This window comes from Aythya ferina (assembly GCF_964211825.1).
Source record: "Aythya ferina genome assembly, chromosome: 8".
In the NCBI taxonomy this organism is placed as follows: domain Eukaryota; kingdom Metazoa; phylum Chordata; class Aves; order Anseriformes; family Anatidae; genus Aythya; species Aythya ferina.
The window spans coordinates 28999179-29019029 of NC_140304.1; the positions used below are offsets into that span (position 1 = coordinate 28999179).

A 19851-nucleotide genomic window follows, 5' to 3' on the forward strand; every position below is an offset into this window, starting at 1 on the left:
AGCTTCACATTAATTTGGAAATACACAGAGTGACACTTCTATCCCAGTCTTCTGTGAGCAGAGAACAATTCACTGTCCGCTTAATAGCCATAATAGCCCAAGACCAGATTTTCCTACAATAATTACACTTTCTCTCAAATTTATTGAGGTTCAAGTTTCCAGTCGTCTGCTGGGAACGCTTCATTTATGCATGAAGTATCTCAGCCCTCTTAGGCAGAAGAAAAGCAGGGAGACACGGAGGCTTGTTCAAATACAAAAGTTTCCACAGATATCATTTTTTTTTCTATTTTAACTACTAATAATGTTACAGAGTCCTTGTGCACTTTTGTTCCTGCCTAGAAACCCTCAGGGGGGATTTTGAAGGTTATATGCAACCCTATGTGCAAGTGTTTTTCCAATGGCTGCTTTTCCCCTTTTTTTTCAACATGTGAAAACTAAATATCCTTATCTTGTGGCTATTCTCTTAATAATAAATAACCCATGGTGTTTTGCTTTGTATGGTGTTATTGTCTTACACCTGTGCACTTGCACATCCACTACTCCTGCACTGAGATCCCAGCCTACTAAAAGCATTAAAGCCATCACCTATGGACAGGTTTACACAGCAGCTGGGACAGGACAAAATTTCAGAGTGAGGGGGCATCTTCCTCACTCTGAATCAGTTTAAAAAAAGAGTGTTTAGATCCCCACGTTGCAGTGACTGTGTAGGACCATCCCAAAGCCCTTCTGAGTCAGGTTATAATTCCCGGTGGCTTTGGACATGGGACACTGCCTTATGGGAATGGAAAAGGGAAAAAGCTGAACTGACCTCTCCGTGATGTATCTGGATGGTACGTGTCCCTCATAACAGAATTTTGTAAGAATCTTCAATTGGCTGTGCTGGGAAGTGGACAAAATTGCAGGTGCTGTGGGAAATAAAATGGGTTTCCTCCTTCAAATGAACTGGAGGGTACAGGGTGGGTAAGAAACATGACTGCCTTGACAGGGCCTGACTGACTTCCATGTGGAAACAGTCAAACAGTTTAATATATTCCCTTGCCAGAAGATTGGGAATTTGTTTCCAAAAGGGCAAAGGCCTCCGGGACGTGTCCTGATTCTTCATGATCTGATGGGTGCTGTCGTCAATGATTTACCGCAGCGTGCTGCGCCCGGGGGGCTCCGCACTTCTCCCAGCAGCGCTGTCCCCACAGCCTACCAAAGCCTCAAGCTTTTGCTTGCAGCTAATTAATAGCAAACGTTTACATATGGAAAAACAATGCAGTGGAGCCTGCGTCAGGTTTCTCTTTTGATTCTTGCTGTATGCTCGCTGTCTCTAACAGCACGTTGGGGCACGGCTGCGGCGCACGGGGAGCCGGTGGCGGCGCCTTCCCAGAGGTAAGTCTGCTTCCACCCAGCTTTACGTACAGAAACTGCGGGCCAGTCAGTCAGCCCATCAATTTCGTCTTGACTTGAGGCATGTGCACACTGTGCTCTCTGTAAACAGCTTCCAGAAAAAAAAAATAAAAAAAAAAATGTTGGCCGTTATCCAAGCCCAAGCGAGGAATCATAATTCCTTCTTATATGAACTGTTTGCACAATGGGTTTTCTTTCACAGATGACTATTAAGCCTGCTTAAACATTTTTACCAAAATCACCGTATTATTTTGGGGCACTTGGAGTGAATTCCTTACACAGGAAGACTTACAAAGAAATATTTTTCCTATTCATTCTCATAATAATTATTTTGCATTTGACAATTAACATGTGCTTGTACACAACCCAATTTTCAATCCAAGCCAGAATCATGTACCTCTATTTTTTTTTTCTCTGAACAATATTATTAACATATACAAGTGTCATTTAAGCTTTGAAGGAAAGGGATATACAAGTTATTTTTTTCTAAAGCTACAGTGTCGTGATAGAAGAGTTGTTTTGTTTGTTTGTTTGTTTTTTTCCTACAGTTATTAATTTCAGGATTGTTGTAAAAGCAAATGTGATTTAGAAGGATCAAGAAAAGGTATCACTGATAATTGGAATGTGAAGACTAGGAGAAGGCAGAAGGGAAAAAAAAAAAATCATGGTAGTGATACACTTAATTATGTAGGCTTATTCTGATAATCCCTTTTGAAAAGGAACAAAGACGAGATTTTTGATGTTTGATGAACTTATCAAACAAGGCAGAATAATGAAGAGGTAAACGTGAAATCCAGTCGAAGGTGAGCCAATTAAGTGCTTGGTGAAGTGCTGAAGGACACGGCCCACAAAACCTCCTGTCAGAGCCGGGAGGGATCAGTACGGGTGCCTCCTCCAGCACTGTGTGTGTCTCCAGGATCCCGCTGTTCTCCTGGTGGGTGATCTGTGCCCACAGGCTCTCTGCCCAAGCCGCTGTGCCTCTCGTCTGGTGGCCTTGCTGATGAATGCCCAGCGTGCTCCCTACCTCTGCTAATTATCGGGATTTCTCTTTGGGCTGCAGTCTTATAAGTAAAACAGACTGCTCATTAGTTAATCACCAAAATAATGATAATAATGTTTTGGCTTGGAATAACCCCTCAAAATGCTTAGAAGGCTGTGGCAACTGGAGAGTCATTTCTTAATGCCACAGACTGCTCCTCAAGACAAAGAAACATGTGAAAATAAAGGTTGTAGGAGTGGGGACAGAAACACAGAGATATAATGACAGGGCTGGGTAGCAAGACAAGTATTTTCTTGCTACTGTACGGCAATATTCAATGTACATGTATGTCCAGAGACCATTGTGATCCACAACTCTTGCCATTTTCTGTTTTTTATACTCTTTCTTTAACTTTTCCCCCTTCACAGAATCTAGGTATTTCCTTTTAGAAATAGTCAGCCAACAAATCCTCGTGGTCAGCACGGCCTCATGGCTTGCAGCTCAGCACCATTGGTGCAGCCGTTCCCACTACAGCGTGCATGGGCATCAAACCCTGTGTGGAAAAATACTGATAATTCAGAATGGTGTAAAAAAAGTGAAATTGATTGATTTCAAACCAGGTGACAAACATCAGTAATCCTGCAGTTTGTGAGGTACTCCAGAGAAGAAAGTCCTAAAGAAGCTTTTCCTTAAAACCTGTCTTTTCTGGACATTCCTTCTGTCTCTCAGGGCGTTTGGCCTCTCGTGTATGGTGTACATACATTTTATTGCAATCCAACTGTTGGAAAGAGCTAGGATCTCCCAGGAGAGCAGGAAACCAGAGGCAAAATGCTCAGGTCCTACACCTGCTGCCCCAGACCATATTTTGAGGGTGGACTTCTTGGACAGGGCAGCCGGGGTAGGACGGCCAACCCTACTAAAGGTCTACCCCAGTGTCCATTTCCTACAAAATGAGTTCCTAGTGGAAGAACACACAGAGATTATTTTCTCCCTGCTGGCCTCCAACACTTCTTAAAGCACACCTTCAAAGCCCTTAGACCACTCTCTCTTCTCCTCAGAAGAAGCAGCAGAGATGTTAATTCCCCAGCTCCTGTCAACTGTCAGCTGAGCCAGTGGTCAGCGTGGACTGATTGCTTTCCTTGCCAAGAGAAAAAAGTAAGGCTCTACCATTATGCATTCATTTATCCTCAGATGTGTCTGCAACAAGGATGTACACACATTAATTATATATATTATACATATTCATCATTCTGAAGCATCCCGTAAACTCATCCAAATATGACGGAGGTGCTCCTCTCATAGAGAGGCTCTTACTTTCCCTGGTGTAAACAGGGAATAAATTTGTTTAAGGCAGCAGAGCTGCAAAACACAAAATCAAGGCAAAAGGTGGAAGAATCAGGCCAGAATACTTGGCCAAGATTTTCCTTTTCAAATTCAGATTTAATTAAGTATCCCCTGATTCTTAATGCAAATATTCTACTGAAAAGAAATTAAAAGCAACCTTCATTCGTCAGGTCCCGTTCTCAATTTTCGATATAATTTCACATATGTCTTCATAATTCAAGAATTTATTTTCAAATACCTGACATAATTTTGCTCTCTGCTTAGTTTATATCCCTGTATTTTTGTTCCTGTGCTTATAATCAGCAAATGATTTGGCTGTTCTCTCCCTCTCTCTTTTTTTTTTTTTTTTTTGTTTTTTCCTGGTTTAAGAGCAGCAATCCTCATTAATAATCCATCAGAAATGTTTATGTTTCAGAATCAGCATTGCAATTAGTGTCTATGTCCATCTGAACCCATTACATTCCAGTACAAAATGTGCGATTGGAAAAATTCTTTATTGCTTCCAAAGTATAAAATAGGAAGAGATTTTAAAAACAGTCATTCCAGTCCACCCCAAATTCACTTGTTTTAACTTCGGGCAGCTCTCCTGGGTGCCCACCTCTCTGCTGAGTCTCCTACACTTACGCACAAGGCTATGCATATGAGGACTGCACAGAGAAATAACAATTTAGATAAAAGCTATAGGTATAATTGCATTACTGCCCATGGTGGTAATGCCAGGGGGACATGAATTAGGTGTTTCTCTCTTGTATGACCCAGCACCGGTACCGGACGCTGGTGCAGCCCGCGGGGTTCGCAGGGCAGCGCTGCGTGGGGAATCTCTGGGATGAGCAAGCTTGCCATGCTGAGGAGACCTGCACCAGAGCCCCCAGCTGTGGGAAGGACTTTCGGTGCGAGGAGACCGGTGAGTGAACGGGGCTCAGACTCCAGGTTCGGGTGGACAGACCGAGGGGAAGTGGGTCAGACATTGGTGGGACAGAATGGCATCTGCTGTGGGCAGGGCTTTGCCAAAATGCATTCAGGCTGGCCAGCAGGATGGTGAAATGGAAAAATATGAGATTTCCCCCATCTTTGTTTTTTTTCTTCACTTTTACAGAAGTCCTTCCATGTTACACTTCGATTTGGAGCGAAAAGAAGGCATGTGTGACATGGAAAAGGTTAATTTTTCAGTGGAATAAAGATTCTAGAAATATTCTGCTCCAACAGCCGTGCTGTGCGCTCACATCCCCCTCTGTGGGCACCAGAGCTCCCCCAACACACGCTTCCTCTCCCTGAGAATAACGCAGCTCAGTCCTGAACCCAACCAGCAATCTGTTGGGGTGAATTATTTATTTTTAGCCATTCCCAGCTCTGAGGACTGGGATGTGATACGGCTGTTCTCGGGACGTTTGGCTCACCTTGGCAGATTTTTCCTTTTGCACGAGTGGCTTGAGCTCCCACCTTGAGCATGTAATGAAAATCCTAATGAAATTTAGCAATGCACAGCAGCTCTGGGGGCAGCTCCTCAGCTGGAGCATGTCATTGCTGCTCCACCACTTCCCTCCATGACTGCCATGTCAGGGCTTTCTCCTCACCCCCAGAAATTAAAAAAAATAAATAAATAAGGTCCTTTCAGGTTGTGATTCCTGCAAACAGCTGTTCTTGCGCTATGGTTATTGCAATAAACTCCTGATGGAGCAGTGCAGTGTCCAACGCACAGCATGGCTTCCTGTGGCACTGAAATATGTGTGCAGAGCAGCAAAATCAGGCTGCCAAAAAGTTCTCCTGAAAGCAACCAAGGGATCTCCTGTCCCTATGCATTCTAGGTCGCTGTATTAAACGACATCTTGTGTGCAATGGTGAGAGAGACTGCAGAGATGGGTCTGATGAGAATAACTGTGAGGATGAAGATATTGAAAGCCCCTGTGAAGACCTGTTCCCAATCCCAGGGTCTGAAAAAGCAGCACAGGGGTGAGTAATTAATCAATAGCTGCTACTCTAGCAATCAAAGCAGGAGGAAGGTTTTCATATTGCTCCTGCTTAGTAAGAACAGTACTCCATGAATTAATACCGTGCTGTGCAAAACCCAAAGGAGAGTGTCCGTCCCACACAGCCATGGGTAGCTGTGTCAGAGGCTGGAGGGCTCAGCCCAGCTCTTACTCCAAATTCTCCTCAGATTTACTGCCTGACCTTGGCCTCTCTCAGACACTCGGTAGTTGTGAGTGTACCCTTTATGCTCATGTAACAATATATCTCAGTTCTCTGAGTCCTTTCCATAGCTGATAGAAACAAATATTAAAGGAAACAGTAAGTGTTGGAGGTGCAGCATTCTGGTGGCTTCCAGTTTTATGGAAAATGGCTCCAGGATTTAGGACTTCAGAGTATATATTGAGGGCAGAGAGCCTGAGCACCAAATGGAAATAAGCTGAAGTAAGTATTTCTATGCATGAAAATGTTTTAGGCTATTCAGCTTCCAATTTTAATTATGCAATATAGAAAAGAAGACTGGCATGAATTTAAAGGCAAATTTCCTATTGTGAAATTTTTGTTTTAAATCCTGTGTCCTAACACAACCGCTTAGTTTCATTTGGAGAGCATGAGCTATGGTATGACAATGCAACCAGTCATTGGATAATTCTCCTATCCAACACTCTCCTGAGTCAATGAGATAAATGCATCTCTGGCCCAGGGCCTGGGAAAGTCCATCAAAAGTTTTTCAAGACATCTATTAATTTGCAGTCAGCACCGCATTTAATACTGCTCTCTGATTTGTTTTCTCCGCAGAACACACAAAAGCAATAGCATTTACTATCCTGGTCTTAAAGATGATTCCCTGTTGTGAGGAGCAATGCTGCTGTCTAGTTTGAATAATGCTTTCATTTTGAGCCATCGAATTACAGGGAATATTAAGTAACAGGCGGGATTTGGGAGGGCAGCAGCTGTGATGGCTGGAAAGCAGGAGGAGAAAGGCGTGAGGAAATAATAAGCAAGTGACTTGGCAAAACAGGAGGCTTCAAGTCTAGGGAGGGTGCTAACTCCACTGAGAAATGAGACTGCTATTAAAAGGAAGGAGATGAAATTAAGATAGGAAACAATTACAGAGGCTGCCAGGAAACACTTTGTGGTAGGGAGATGCATCAGGCTGTGAAAGCCTTGCTGGGACTGGAGGAATCCCAGTGCCGTCGGACTTTCACAACTGGACTCGTGGGGATGGACTGGACAATTAAACTGACTTCTTCCATCTCTAGGATCTGAGTCTGAAACAATGCCTCCTGTTAGCTTTGGGAAGGAGACAGCAAAGAGAGAGAGAAGACCCAAACCTCAGGTTATCGTTGTAATCTCAGTTCTAAGCCAGAGACCTGAGTATAGGTTACATGCAGTGCTGTAGTGTCAGGAGAACAGAAACGGGAACAGTGTCTGTTGGGGAAAACAAACAAACAAAAAAAAAAAAAAAACAAACCAAACAACAACAAAAACAAAAAAGTATAACATTCTGAATGTTATGTTTTTCAAAGATACAACATCCTAACACAGGAGGAGAAGCAGTACGTGTACGATCCCAATTTTGGGGGGGGGCATTGCGAGTATGTCTACAACGGGGAGTGGCGGGAGCTGAAGTACGACGCTGCCTGCGAACACCTCTACTACGGGGACGACGAGAAGTATTTCCGCAAGCCTTACAACTTCCACGTGTACCAGTTCCTAGTGAGTACCTCGGGTGGTCAAATTCGGCAGTTTTCCCAGCTAAGGGCCCAACTTGTTATAAAGGTATTGTGCACATTTTATCGAGGAGAATTCGCTGCGTGTTGTCTTTCAAGGCACCTTCCTCCAGCTGTCCCCAAGACAACAGGCAATCGGTGATATAAATGCAGTTTTATGGCACATCAAGGCACTAACGTGCTTTATCACCCAGGCATCCCCACTGCTTATTCTGGCCTAGTCAGAGCCAAGATAAATGTTTTTTTACTAAATTCTGCTATTAATGAGCTGTAGAGCTTGCGCGAGCCACTTGCCTCTCCGGGGATGAAATTGGCCATGTGTAAAATAGGAACAATGCTACCAGTTCAATCTTTGGAAGCATTTAAGTCTATGGCATGGCTACAAGGGACATAAATCTGAATTCTGAGTGAGACAGAGATCCTGAAAGCCATCACAACATGTATCACAACACCTGTGTGCTTTGGGGTGGCATCTGACTTTGGATGTTTGAAACTGAACCTAGCAGAGGGGGGACTTAAGCTGGGTGTCCCGTGTCCTAAGTAGGAGCTGTGGCCTCGCTACAGCTAAAAAAAGCATCTGTCATGCTTTTTTTTTGCAATGGATGAATGAAATAAATATTATTCCAAGGCAATATTACAGCTAAAAGTCCAATGTAATAGACTCTCATGTGCTCACCACAGGCAGAATTCCTTAGTCCCCAGTTGAACCCAGACAGACCCACCACACCAGCAATGTTTTCTTCCCTCTTTTACCTGCTGCTGCTGGTGGAAGCACACCTGTACCACAGACACATGGGGAGGGATGCTCAAGAATGTCTCACATCTAGGCTGACTTTGGAGTTTGTACCTGCCTGGGTCTAGGAAGACACTCACGACCATGTCAGATGCCATTTTTCAGTGTTGGAAAATTTATCTGGCTTTTTATAGAGATGGCAAATGGCACAGCCCAGACTCGGCAAGGCTGCTAAATTCCACGTGCTGGCAAAGCAGAGCTGTCAAGGGAAAGGTCACTTCTCTAAAACAGGCAGAACAATGTTTATTTTCTGATGTTGCCCTCGTAAGTGTCTGGATCACCGCTGCTGAATCTTTTTCCTAATAAATTCATCCAGAAGCAGGCAGGAGTGGAAAAAAATTCACTCCAAATAGTCAGGATTTGGCAGAGTTGCAGGGAACTGGAAGGAGGGCTTTATAATGGAAAGTGTCAAGGTAGCTTACTAGACACTGTTACCAGATCTACCTGTAATGGCATTGCTTTCTGGGGCCAAACACAAACCTTTCCCCTGTCTGGAGATAGATGACACAAAATGCATGGCTTTATCTGCATCTCTCACATATTTCCAAATTAAATGGCTCATGACTGAATTCTTTATTCTGTGTTCACTGAAGTCAGTGTTGGTGCCATCAGGAGCATCACTGGCCTCAATGGAGGTATGATCTGCTCCTTAAAGAAATATTGGTTAAAAAGGAAGGAAAATGCCTGAAAAATTAATGTGTGCTCCTTTCACTTTAGGCTCATGCTGATTCTGGATTCTCTTTTGAGTTTTATGAAGATTCAAAAGATCTGCTTAATGCCGTTGGAAGTAGTAAAAGCAGAGGAGGCGGTTTAACCTTTGGGATTGGACCTAAATCAGTACCTGTAAAGCTAAACCTTGGCTTTTCTTTATCACGTGGCAAAGGATCCCTGAAGAATTTCACAGAATACAATGCAAAGGTAAAAAAAAATAAAAAATCAGTGACGCGTACACTCCAATCATGTCATCTGTGCATTGCATGGTCTGGCTGTAAGTTACGTCTGTTTATTCTCTTAATTGCATTTTTTAACACATAGCAATTGTACCTTAATTTGTTCGTGTAATTGCAAATGTATGATCGTTAGTAATCCTGTTTGTTGTTCTTATTACATTTTAGCAAACAGGGAGTGGGAATAAAATTGAATTACGAAGTACCACAACACATGTCATCTCACCCCATCCTGTTTCATGGCTACGTTAAGCACATAAATAAAAAATGTTTAAAGTGACGATGAGGGAGGAGGAAATATCAAGATGTTGATCAAAACAGTTTTCCTCGGGGAATGATTTCCAGTAGCAAATATATCTTGTTCCAATTAATACAAGCTGCCTTATGATAGGGAAATATGTTACTTTTGAAGAAAGGTTAAAAAAACATTATATTAAAAAAAAAAAAAAAAAAGAGTTTCCATTAAAAAGGTTTATTTCTCATGAGTTTAAATCATGGAATAGCTGTGGTGCTTTTTCCCATCTAATAACATGAACGCTGGTATTTCCCACATATACCATCCTTGTCTTCTCTTCTTTCTTGGCTGCTGACAGCAAACAATACAGAATAATTACTTTGATGGTGTTCCGAGTTGAAATGCCCTTAAAAGCTGTTTGAAATTGGCACCATTAGAGTATTTACTGTGCACTTGTCTAGACTCACACGATGTTTGCAGCTGAACAATGATCAATTATTGGAGAAATCATTTAAGGGGCTGGTCCTGTTGCACTGGCACCTTGCCTGGGGTAATGGCCAGTCTAGAGGAGAAGCCATGGAGCTGGTGGTAGAACAAGGAAATCCCCCTGGGTCAGCACCTTCCCAGCCAGGGAATCCCCCTGCTGCTTTGTCCCACATCACTGGTCAAGGCTGCCAACAAATAAATAAATAAAAGAAAAAAAAAAAAAGGCATAAACAGCATGGAAACAAAAACCAGAAATAGCAGAAATTTGCACATCAATAAAAAACCCAAAGCACCCACGCCATAACTCTGCCCTCCACACACAAGAAAAAGACATTGAAAAAAAGAATTGCCACTGATTTCTTTTGAAGTTGGCCTGTTTTTCAAGCCCTTAACATACAGTGACAGTTACAGATTCAGGTTTTCCTCTGCAAACCAGCCTAGAAATTACTTTTTTTTTTTTCTTCAGTGAATATTGATTGGCAGTCTTTGCCCACAGGATGTTGGATTCATTAGAGCTGTGACCAAGGTGCAGACGGCCCGTTTCAAGATGAGAAGGAACAACATCGTTTTGGATGAAGACATGCTCCTCTCCCTGCAAGAGCTTCCAGACACATACAACTATGGCATGTACGCCAAATTTATCGACGACTATGGCACCCATTTCATGACATCTGGCACTATGGGAGGTGTCTTTGAGTACATCCTTGTTGTTAACAAAGAGGAAATGAGACGAAAAGGTTAGAATAATGCACAAAATTCTCTGCTCACAACTTTCTGCTCTAAACCAGGCATTTCCCACCTAGAGACCATGGATTGGGTCCAGCCCACCTGAATAATTCATCTGGTTGCTCCCCACACCCATCATTTCCCTGGGCCCTGGGAGGGTGGATACTCATCGGCCTCTCCTTGCCAAGGTAGCTGGAGTGTCCTATTATGTGATAGGCACCAAAAATGCACAGTTGGCATGGGGTACAGGTATCCATGTGCTCTTTATGAGATGAATGAACAACTCACTGCATAGCAAGGGAGAAGCTCAAGTGTCACAAACTACTTCCTGAGCTAATTTCAGAAGAATCTGGGTAATGTTTTTATAGTTTAGGAAGGAATATGAATAACGTTTTCTCCCCTTTTTTCAGTGTTGTTTACTAGACTTCTCTAAACTTCTCTTACTGCTTATTATCTTTGTTCTGGCCATCCTTATGAATGCTCAAAGACTGCAAACTCAGCCAGAGTAAAGAATAATAGCCCACTGATGTTTTAGCATCCTGGTAGTGAGAGTTTCAATTTTCTGTAAATGGAAATAATGCTTTGCACTTGGCAATACCACTGCCACTTTACTCTGGTTAGTGTCATATCTGAAAACTAACAGAGCTCTGTTAGCTCCAGTTCTCAACAAATTAGAGTGTATGAGGCTGGAGAGCCATACCCCTAAATCTCAGTTATATGAAATATCCGCTCCAGATATCTGGACTACAAGAATAGCCATTACTGGAGAGCTAAAGCATAGCATTTTTCCTAATCAAAAACATAAGATGCAGAACAACAATAATGCGGTACTTCAGTACACTAACCAGATTGCCGACTTTTGCAAAGGTGTTGACAGTGCAATAGATCCCACTTTGCCTAAACATAATCACCCTGATCTTCTGAGGGTAACTCCACCTTGGTAACTTCAGGCTGAATGTTTATGCAAAAGAAAATTGTGACCTTGGACAGCAGGTGTAAATTGTCACAGTTGGTGCAAATTGCTATAATTCCATTGATTTCCATGAGTCTGCCCCAAATTCTGCCATGGACCTTCCAGTCTGAAATGGTTTTGTACCATCAGAACTAGGATAACAATACATACACTCCATAGTGAGTGTTAACCATGCCATTTTTTTTCCTGTGAGCAACTACCAATTGAGAGAATTTTCATTAAGTCCCTGAACTACTAATGTTTGGAAACATGATGCCTCTTCAAATCATTTATTCACTTTGAAGAGTGAGTGATATAGAACAAGAATAACATCTTGGCAAGCAAGTCTTCAGGAAGCAGACTGCCAATTTCAGAGGAAGAATGAATGAAGAGCATGTGGAGGGAAGCTATTATTTTACTTTATCTTGTGCTTGTTGTGTATCTGAGGAGATTTACTGCTACAAGATGCCCTCTTTTAGGAAAGAAGGATGCTGAAATTCAGCAAAAGACAAAAACGTGCCCCAGTAGAGATGCAATTTTCGTTTTAATGTAGCACATTTGTATAATTTTCATCTAACTCAGACTCTGCTAGAAAGTCCACATTTGTCAAGTCAAAAAATGTCTTCCCATTGGCGATCGCCACCATGCTTGAAGGCTGTGTTTGCAAGAGGATTAGCCATGTCTCCTGAGGGTTGGTCAGGATCAGGGTATAAGTGCTCAAATCTTGCAAACAAGAGCTTCAGATAATGATCTAGAAGCTCTGCAGATGCCTAGAGATGTACTGCTGAGACCCTGCAGGACTGAGCAGCACCAGCTTCAGATCCACTCATGCATCCTGAGAGCTCACCTAACCTAGGAGGCTACGTGTTAAATGCTTTGAAAGAAAATATGCTCCTTTATTTTTATTTTTTATTTTTCCCTAGACTGGTGACTAAGCCATTTGTATCCAGGAAATAACGTCCCCAGGCTGAGTCCTCTCTAAATGAAAGATACCTGGGGGTCACTGAGCATCCAGCTAGGCATAGGCATGAGCTGGATGTTAAGCATATGGGAAACTTTAATTTTGAAAATGAAATCACCTTCTGGGTTTGGACACCCAGGAAGAGACCACAACCCACTTGTGCAACGTTTAGGATGGCAGTTCTGCAGCCAGACCTGTTTCTAGCTTTCAGGCTGCAAGGGCTTCTATGGATGTGGTCATGAGTGAAATAAATACATATGTCAGAACGAGGTCCCTTGTTGCTCTGCCATCAATATTTTTCATTACTTGTTTTTAAAATAGATTGTTATGGTTCTATTATTTAGCAGAAAACAGTATAATGTGTTCACACATTACAAGAACATTTATGGGAGAAACATTATGCTCAGAGTAAATTAGAAAGAGTCTTCATATATTCTGATTAATTCAAAATGCAGCAGTAAATCTTATCACTTGAGCACATTCAACTATCACAAATTATATCTTATAAAAAACTATCAGGGCTCCCCCCTCAAGTGCCAATATTTTCTATGACCACCCTTTTGCAGTGATAACCACTTTTCATTTATCAAGATCTGATCTTGCTGCAACCAATAGCAAATTGTATTGACAGACCCTTGCTGAACATAATTACTCAACAGGAACCATGGCAAATCAATTAATCAGGGTGTTCCTCAAGTTTAATTTTATGGCACTCCAACACCAAGATGAGCAATCACTCACGGTGCTTTGGGTGAATGAACTTTACCCACTGCGTTTACAACTGTTGAACAGTTTACTACGAGTAATTGAGTGCTACACATTTAATCTTCCTCAAGGGGCCCATTTTGCATTGGGATGTAATTCTCCATGAAGTCTCGAGCATGCTTCAGGTCCCACCTCTTTGGCTCCAGGACTTGGACTCCCTTTCCTGGGACATTGAGCACCCTCTCCAAGCCAACGTGCAGCCCCGTGCCCACACAGCTCCAGCTGGCCTCTCCCACAGAGCAGGAGCTACAGGAGCTAATTAAGATCAGGGTCTTAAATACGAGCAAGATGAGGCTCTGATCCCCGGTACTGGGTGAGGCAGAGCAGCTCGGCACTCTGGGTCTAGCCTCGATCATTAAACTGCTAAGCCACGATGCACAAATCCTGCTGACCTCCGTGCCTCCCTTCCAACAGGGTGGTATTGATTGCCGGGCTGCTTTGTAAATCACTTTAAGATCCTCTGACAAAAAGAGCAACACGAACGTTACCTATTACTTACAATACCTGTATTTATTGAAATCAATGGATTTTTTAACTATTCCAGAAGACAGCCTTATATTTGCAGGAGGCTGAAGTGTGTACAAAAAAAAAAAAACAACCACAAAACAGGCTGTGTGAAATATGCGCATTGCTTACCTTGGTGAAGCCACCTCGTTAGCTCGCTTCTCCCCTCTGCAGTCACTTCATGGGTCTCCAGTTACAAATTTGGGTGATGTATGCGGCAGTACTGGTGGCAGCAGCACAGCAGCGTGCCGCAAGGCTTTGCAGCTCTCAGCACACAATACTTTTGCAGGTTGCTACTCGAAGATGCTGCTTAAGCTGCTAATACACGGGTCAGACCCTCAGTTTAGGAAATTAGCTAGGATCCGTTAATTTCAACTGCTGTTCCCAGCTTTAGTTATGACTTAGTCTGTGGAAAAGTTTTTATTTTTAAATAAATAGGCTGAACAATGAAATACATGCTTGAAACCCTGCATTAAGATATTCAGTTTCTTCTAATACTTCCTGAGGACACTGCTTTATGTCAAGGAAGTTTCCCTATTCACTTGTGCAGTAGGCCCAACATACCCCAATACAAGTTTGGCTTTGTCACTACAAGACTAAAGCCTGTCCTCTGCCATGGAATAATTCTTCAAGTTGCAGACCATGCAATTAGATGAGTATTTTCTTAATAGACATGAAAGATACCAGGAGGAAAATGAACAGAGCCACTGCTTTTACTGGTCTCCTTCTTGTTTTGCAGAAATCCGCTCCGAAGAAGTCATGGCCTGTTTTGGCCTCTCAGCTGGCGTTTCGGTCAGCAAGTATGGGCTGGCAGTGGGAGCATCCATGTCATACTCTCAATGTGATAATAAAAAACTTCTGGATGAGGGTACGCTGGGGAAATAGGTCTGTGGCCACTGGGGCAGGGGACAGAAGTTGGGTTACGCTGGGGTGTGAAAAGGGTGCTCTAGTGCCATCCTCAGGCACAGCTCAGGCCCAAAGGTGGGACCAATATGTCTTCAGGGCCAAGTCCCCAGCAGTACTGGCTCCTCTTGAAAGGAACTGGAGTTACATCGTCTGGACAGAAATGCACATTGCTGGGTGAGTGGGTGACTGGGGAGCTCCGGTCCCTTTAGCAAGCCCAGGCCAAGAGTGAGGAACCTGGGAGAAAACACTAAAATCAGGTCCAATTCTCCCCTAAGCACCCCTGGGGAATGTCTTGTGGCTCTGGTCCTTCCTGCATGTGTCCCATGTGCCACCAGTCTGGACCAAACACATGGCAGAGCCCCAGCTGGGCCCCATGGTCCCAACACTGGTCCAGAGAGGGCAACATCGGTGATGATTAAAGTCAAATCTGGCCATAAAAAGTGCTCAAAGAGGTCAGGAAGCTACCGATTGTAAATCACTTTAACTAGTGATAACCAGACAAAAAGGCTGGGGCCATGCAGGACCTTTGGGCTGCAGTGTTTTAGGGCATTTGGGATGTTTAACTCATCACCCCATTGCCTTGTACAAGGCTGAGGGGGAGGCAGAGCACCCATTGATGTGGGAGGCACAGCATTGTGGTAGCCCCCCTTGTGACTGATATCACCTCAGTTTCCAGAGTAGGCGTGGAAATTGTAACTAAATATATGGGTGTAATTCAACTTTTCAGATGAGCAGAGCCACAATGCCATCGTGGAAGATATTATTCCCCGGATTAAAGGTGGAGATACTGCTGGCAGTGGAGGGCTCTTAAACAGTTGGGACGGCAACATGTATCGTCGCTGGGGAAGGTCATTAAAATACAATCCTGCTATTATTGATTTTGAGGTAAGGCTTTCTGCAGTTGAAGAAACTCTGCCGCTATAACGAATGAAAGTGTAGTCGAGCAGATCATTTCGTATTTTTATTGTGATCCCATCACAGAACAAGATTAAATGTAATGGGCCACTGATCTAGTAACCTCTTATTCATTTCACAATGGGGAGTACATCTCCCACCGACAGCATCAGCAGGGAGACAGACAAGGAGCTTAATGCTGGATTAGTGCCGAGTTAAGTTTTTGATGTGTCCCCAAGCAGCTTGCCAATGAACGGCTCTCCATAGTTGCAGCCATCCCCATTATTCTCCGTAATGCTCCTGCCTTCCCGTATAAGCAGGGGGCTCATGGGGGAGGCAGCCACCCCCCAGCTGAAGGCTTTGCACAGATGCCCCCCCTCCACTGCACCTGCTTCAGAGACACAGTGGCTCTGCCTGACCTCTGCACACCATGGTGGGTCTCGCTCTGGGTGCCTCCAGGAGTTTATGGAGGAGGGGACACCACTTTCTTAGGTGAGTCCTGTCTCTCCATGCTCCGCTAAGAGGGTCTGTGGTGATCGCAATCAGCAAAGTTCTCTTCCTGCCTCCTATTTTATTGGATGTCCCATAAAATGGGAAGGTCACTGAGGCATCCCACGGGGCTTTGTGGTGTGAGGGAAGGCCCTCAGTCATGGCACAGATGCGCTGCCATCAACATCCTTCTCATCACCAGTTGTAGGCACACAGCTGAAAAGCCAGACCGTGGAAGAAAGGAGATGGGCAGGTGGAATTGGGAATGATCTGCGTTATTGTCAGGAGAAATGGGAATCTTTCTGGGCAGCGCCCTGGTGGCAGAAAGGCCAGCTAAAGTACAAGCGCTCTCGTTTACAGCTGAACGCATGCTGCGGGTTATTCACCTTTCTTCACAAGTTCCCATCAATTCTGGGCAAAGCTTATTGCACTTTTCCAGTAAACCACATGCTGACCTCTCTGTTGGCTGCTTTCGGAGCTCAGCAACCTCTGTGCAACCAGCAGCAGTTCGGGCTGCCGATAAACGCCCACGTCCACTTCAGCCGCTCTTATCTGCAGCTCACGCTCATTTGATAAACAGGTCTGTGCAAATATGTCTAAGAGCCCTTCCCAAAGCCTGGCTGGCCCTCCCCACGAATCACTCCCCATGTGCTTGTGCAATGAGGTGATGCCCAGGACTGCCCTGGGACCACTGTCTACCAATTCCCAGCCAGGCACACATATTTATAAATATGTCCTTGCATCAGCCTGGAGCTCGCAGCTTATCGTTCATTTTTATTACTGGTAAAACTGGAAGGGCTGAGATTTTTCAACCTAAACACAGCTGAATGCTTAAAACACCCCAAAGAGCCGCATTTTGAAAGGCAGAACGGCGCCACCAGCGTTGGGGCCTGCTGCCCTTTGGCTAATCCAATCGATTCGATATAATAGGTTGAAAGCAGAAGCCAGGTTACAATTACAGTTGTCCACACTGGGCTATTTTTGTTGAATGGTATATAAGAATTGCAATTTGCCACTGGAAATATTACAAGCTGGTCATATTTTTAAAGCTGTAGATGGCTCAGTATTATTTCACTGCAACAAAGGGTAAAATGTAGGCAGGTAAAAGTCTCCACGCTGTGCCTTTACTGGATCGTTCATGATCTGGTCACCGTTAGTGGCAGGTCGGTGTTAAGTTTTGATGATACCCACTGTCCAAATCTCTTACCTACATGTTTTGTTTCAAAAAGGGAAAAAGCATGAGAAAATTTCTGACATTATGGTAGCACTAAGAAACTAATCAAAAAATGGGTTTTCTGGGGTGTTTGAATTTATGATTTGGGTCCACACTGAACTTCCAGAGCAAGCCAACCCTGCAAAACCCCTAAGATAGGAAGAGGTTTGGTTTCACACTGAGGTCTATCAGTGGTAATTTATTTTCATGGTGTATATGGAGCTGTCAAGGAAGACAAACACGCTTTTTCTCAGCCCCGAGCTCATCCAGCGACCTCCCTGCTCCCTGACTGCATCCTGGCAACACCCGGGCCTATGACTAGATGAAAACCCCAAACTCCACTTTTTGTCTCTGTCCTGCACAGCTGCAACCCATCCACGAAATTCTCCGCAGGAGTGACCTCACCAACATGGAAACCAAGCGGCAGCACCTGAAGAGGGCTCTGGATGATTACTTGCAGGAGTTCAACGCCTGCCGCTGCGGACCGTGCCAGAACAACGGCGAGCCCATCCTGGTGGGTGACACGTGTGTCTGCCAGTGCCAGCCGGGGTACGAGGGCCATGCCTGTGAGCAGAGCAAGCGCCCAGGTAAGGCCCTGGTGTGAATGAGACTGTCACCCGGTCCCTGATGACTGACATGGCACGTCCTGGGCACAGCGATTCTCTGGAGCACTTGGGGCATCCTGATGTGGATGCCTGCTGCAAGGGCAGGAGTGCAAACCCTGGCAGGCAGGAAAAGAAGGGAGGCTGAAAGGGTCAGGCTACGTGGCTGGGAAGTGATGCTCCAGTGAAGTGCCACCAAAACTGAAGTTTTGGCCAAATTGCCAGGCTTCCCCTCAGACAGAGAAACATTTTAATTATATGCAACTAATCTGGGGAGAGGGAACAAAAAAAAAAAAGTGACATCCCCAAGTAACAGGCTTTTATTTATGCTTTATTACTTTATGTTCTGTTCTAAAAAATGAAATGGGTGGCAATAAAAAGCTAACCTCAGAACATGCTCTTTTGTTTCAAAAAAATGCCAGGGTTATTTCTAGACATTTGTGTCCTGATTCGTGATGATGAAAATTTCCCAATCTCAGCACTTGAAGCTGGCAGGAAAAAAAAAAAAAGATAAGGATAAAAATTCATCCTCAGACCAGTTCCAGCAGAGCTCCAGGCCTTCAACTATGTGCTCTTACTTAGGGTCTCACCATTGGAAAATCAAACCTGCGATGAGCTAAGGAGTTAAGAGCAGAGCTGGGTAGATGGTTTATGAAGCTGAACTCAAAAGCACTGGTTCAGTGACTCAAAACTGGGTTTCTTTAAAAATAAAAATTAAAAAAATCAGGTTCTTTGAGTTGTCTCCAAATCCAAGGAATCTGCTTGAGATGAGGTACATGGAAAACCACTATGTTCCTGTGAGCTGCTCTGAGCATCGTTGCTTTTAGCAGTGCTGGGGGGAGCTTCCAGTTTACTGAAAGGAAGCGGATTTTTAGTTTCAAGACTCATTTAAGACCAAAAGCAGTTTTGTAAAGACCAATGTTTCAGCAGACAGAAACCCCAGCGTTTCATCCAGCCCTAAGTAAGAGCACACAGATCCATTTTTACTGTCTGGATTAATAAAGTGCCCAAGCCAGGAATGAAGGCCAGTTGAGTAAATAAAAAACGACAGTAAATGACAGCCATCAAGCACTCCCATCATTCAGGAGTGCCACCATGATCTATAGTATCGAACGCTCCTGACAACTCAGTCTGTCCTGTAATGAAAAAGCCTCAAAATGACCTGTCTCCAAAGGGACAGGCAGACTTTTCAGAACAGCTCCATGACAGTGACGTTAGGAGACATTTGTCCCTCTGCCTTGCTTGGAGGTGGGAAAGTTAGTGCAGAGAGAGCCACCAGCAGCCCTTTGGGAAAGGGAAGTCAAATGGCAGCTCTTCAGAGGAGGAAAAGGAAGAGCTTGCAGTATGTTTTGTTTTATTTTATTTTATTATTTTAACTTTAATTTTTACTTAATTCTACTTAATTTTATTTTATATTTTGCTTTTATATATATATATATATTTAATTTTACTTTATAGTTTGGTTCAACCTCTTATTCAATATGCTTTTTCAGGCACTGGGACGAGCGGGCGCTGGAGCTGCTGGTCGCCCTGGGCTCCCTGCCAGGGGGGCTTGAGGAGGCGCAGCCGGCAGTGCAACAACCCTGCCCCGCAGCACGGTGGGGCACCCTGCGTGGGGACGAGCGTGCAGAGCAAAGCATGCTAAAATCAGCACTGCTCTCCAACGGTACGTGCTCAAGGTGTTTTGGTGTCTGTGCTGGGCAATAAATACAGCGGGCATAACTCTGCAACTGAATTACGCTGGGGACAAATCATTGCATTTACATGCGTAGAGGGATGAGCTGGATTTGTTGTATGAAACCCAGCTGCTGTCCAGACAAATTGCTCGGGCTGATTGCATGCATGCCTGGCTGCACGCTGATCTACCAGTGCTCTGGTTGGACAAGTCCACTGGTATCCCCACTGGGTCCTCTGGTGTCCCCACTGGGTCAGCTGGTATCTCCAGCAGGTCCACCGGTGTCTCCA

At 44.1% G+C, this 19851-nt stretch overlaps 1 protein-coding gene across 1 annotated transcript; it reads left to right on the forward strand.

Moving 5' to 3' along the window:
• The first annotated feature begins 1128 nt into the window (after positions 1-1128).
• On the forward strand, positions 1129-19621 carry C8A (complement C8 alpha chain). The gene is made up of 11 exons (XM_084527880.1): positions 1129-1374; positions 3430-3526; positions 4475-4619; positions 5521-5665; positions 7210-7399; positions 8924-9124; positions 10371-10611; positions 14522-14650; positions 15416-15573; positions 17649-17871; positions 19380-19621. The coding sequence occupies exons 1-11, from the start codon at positions 1256-1258 to the stop codon at positions 19529-19531; spliced, it is 1800 nt and encodes a 599-aa protein (XP_084384006.1). The 5' UTR covers positions 1129-1255; the 3' UTR covers positions 19532-19621.
• Positions 19622-19851: the final 230 nt, after the last annotated feature.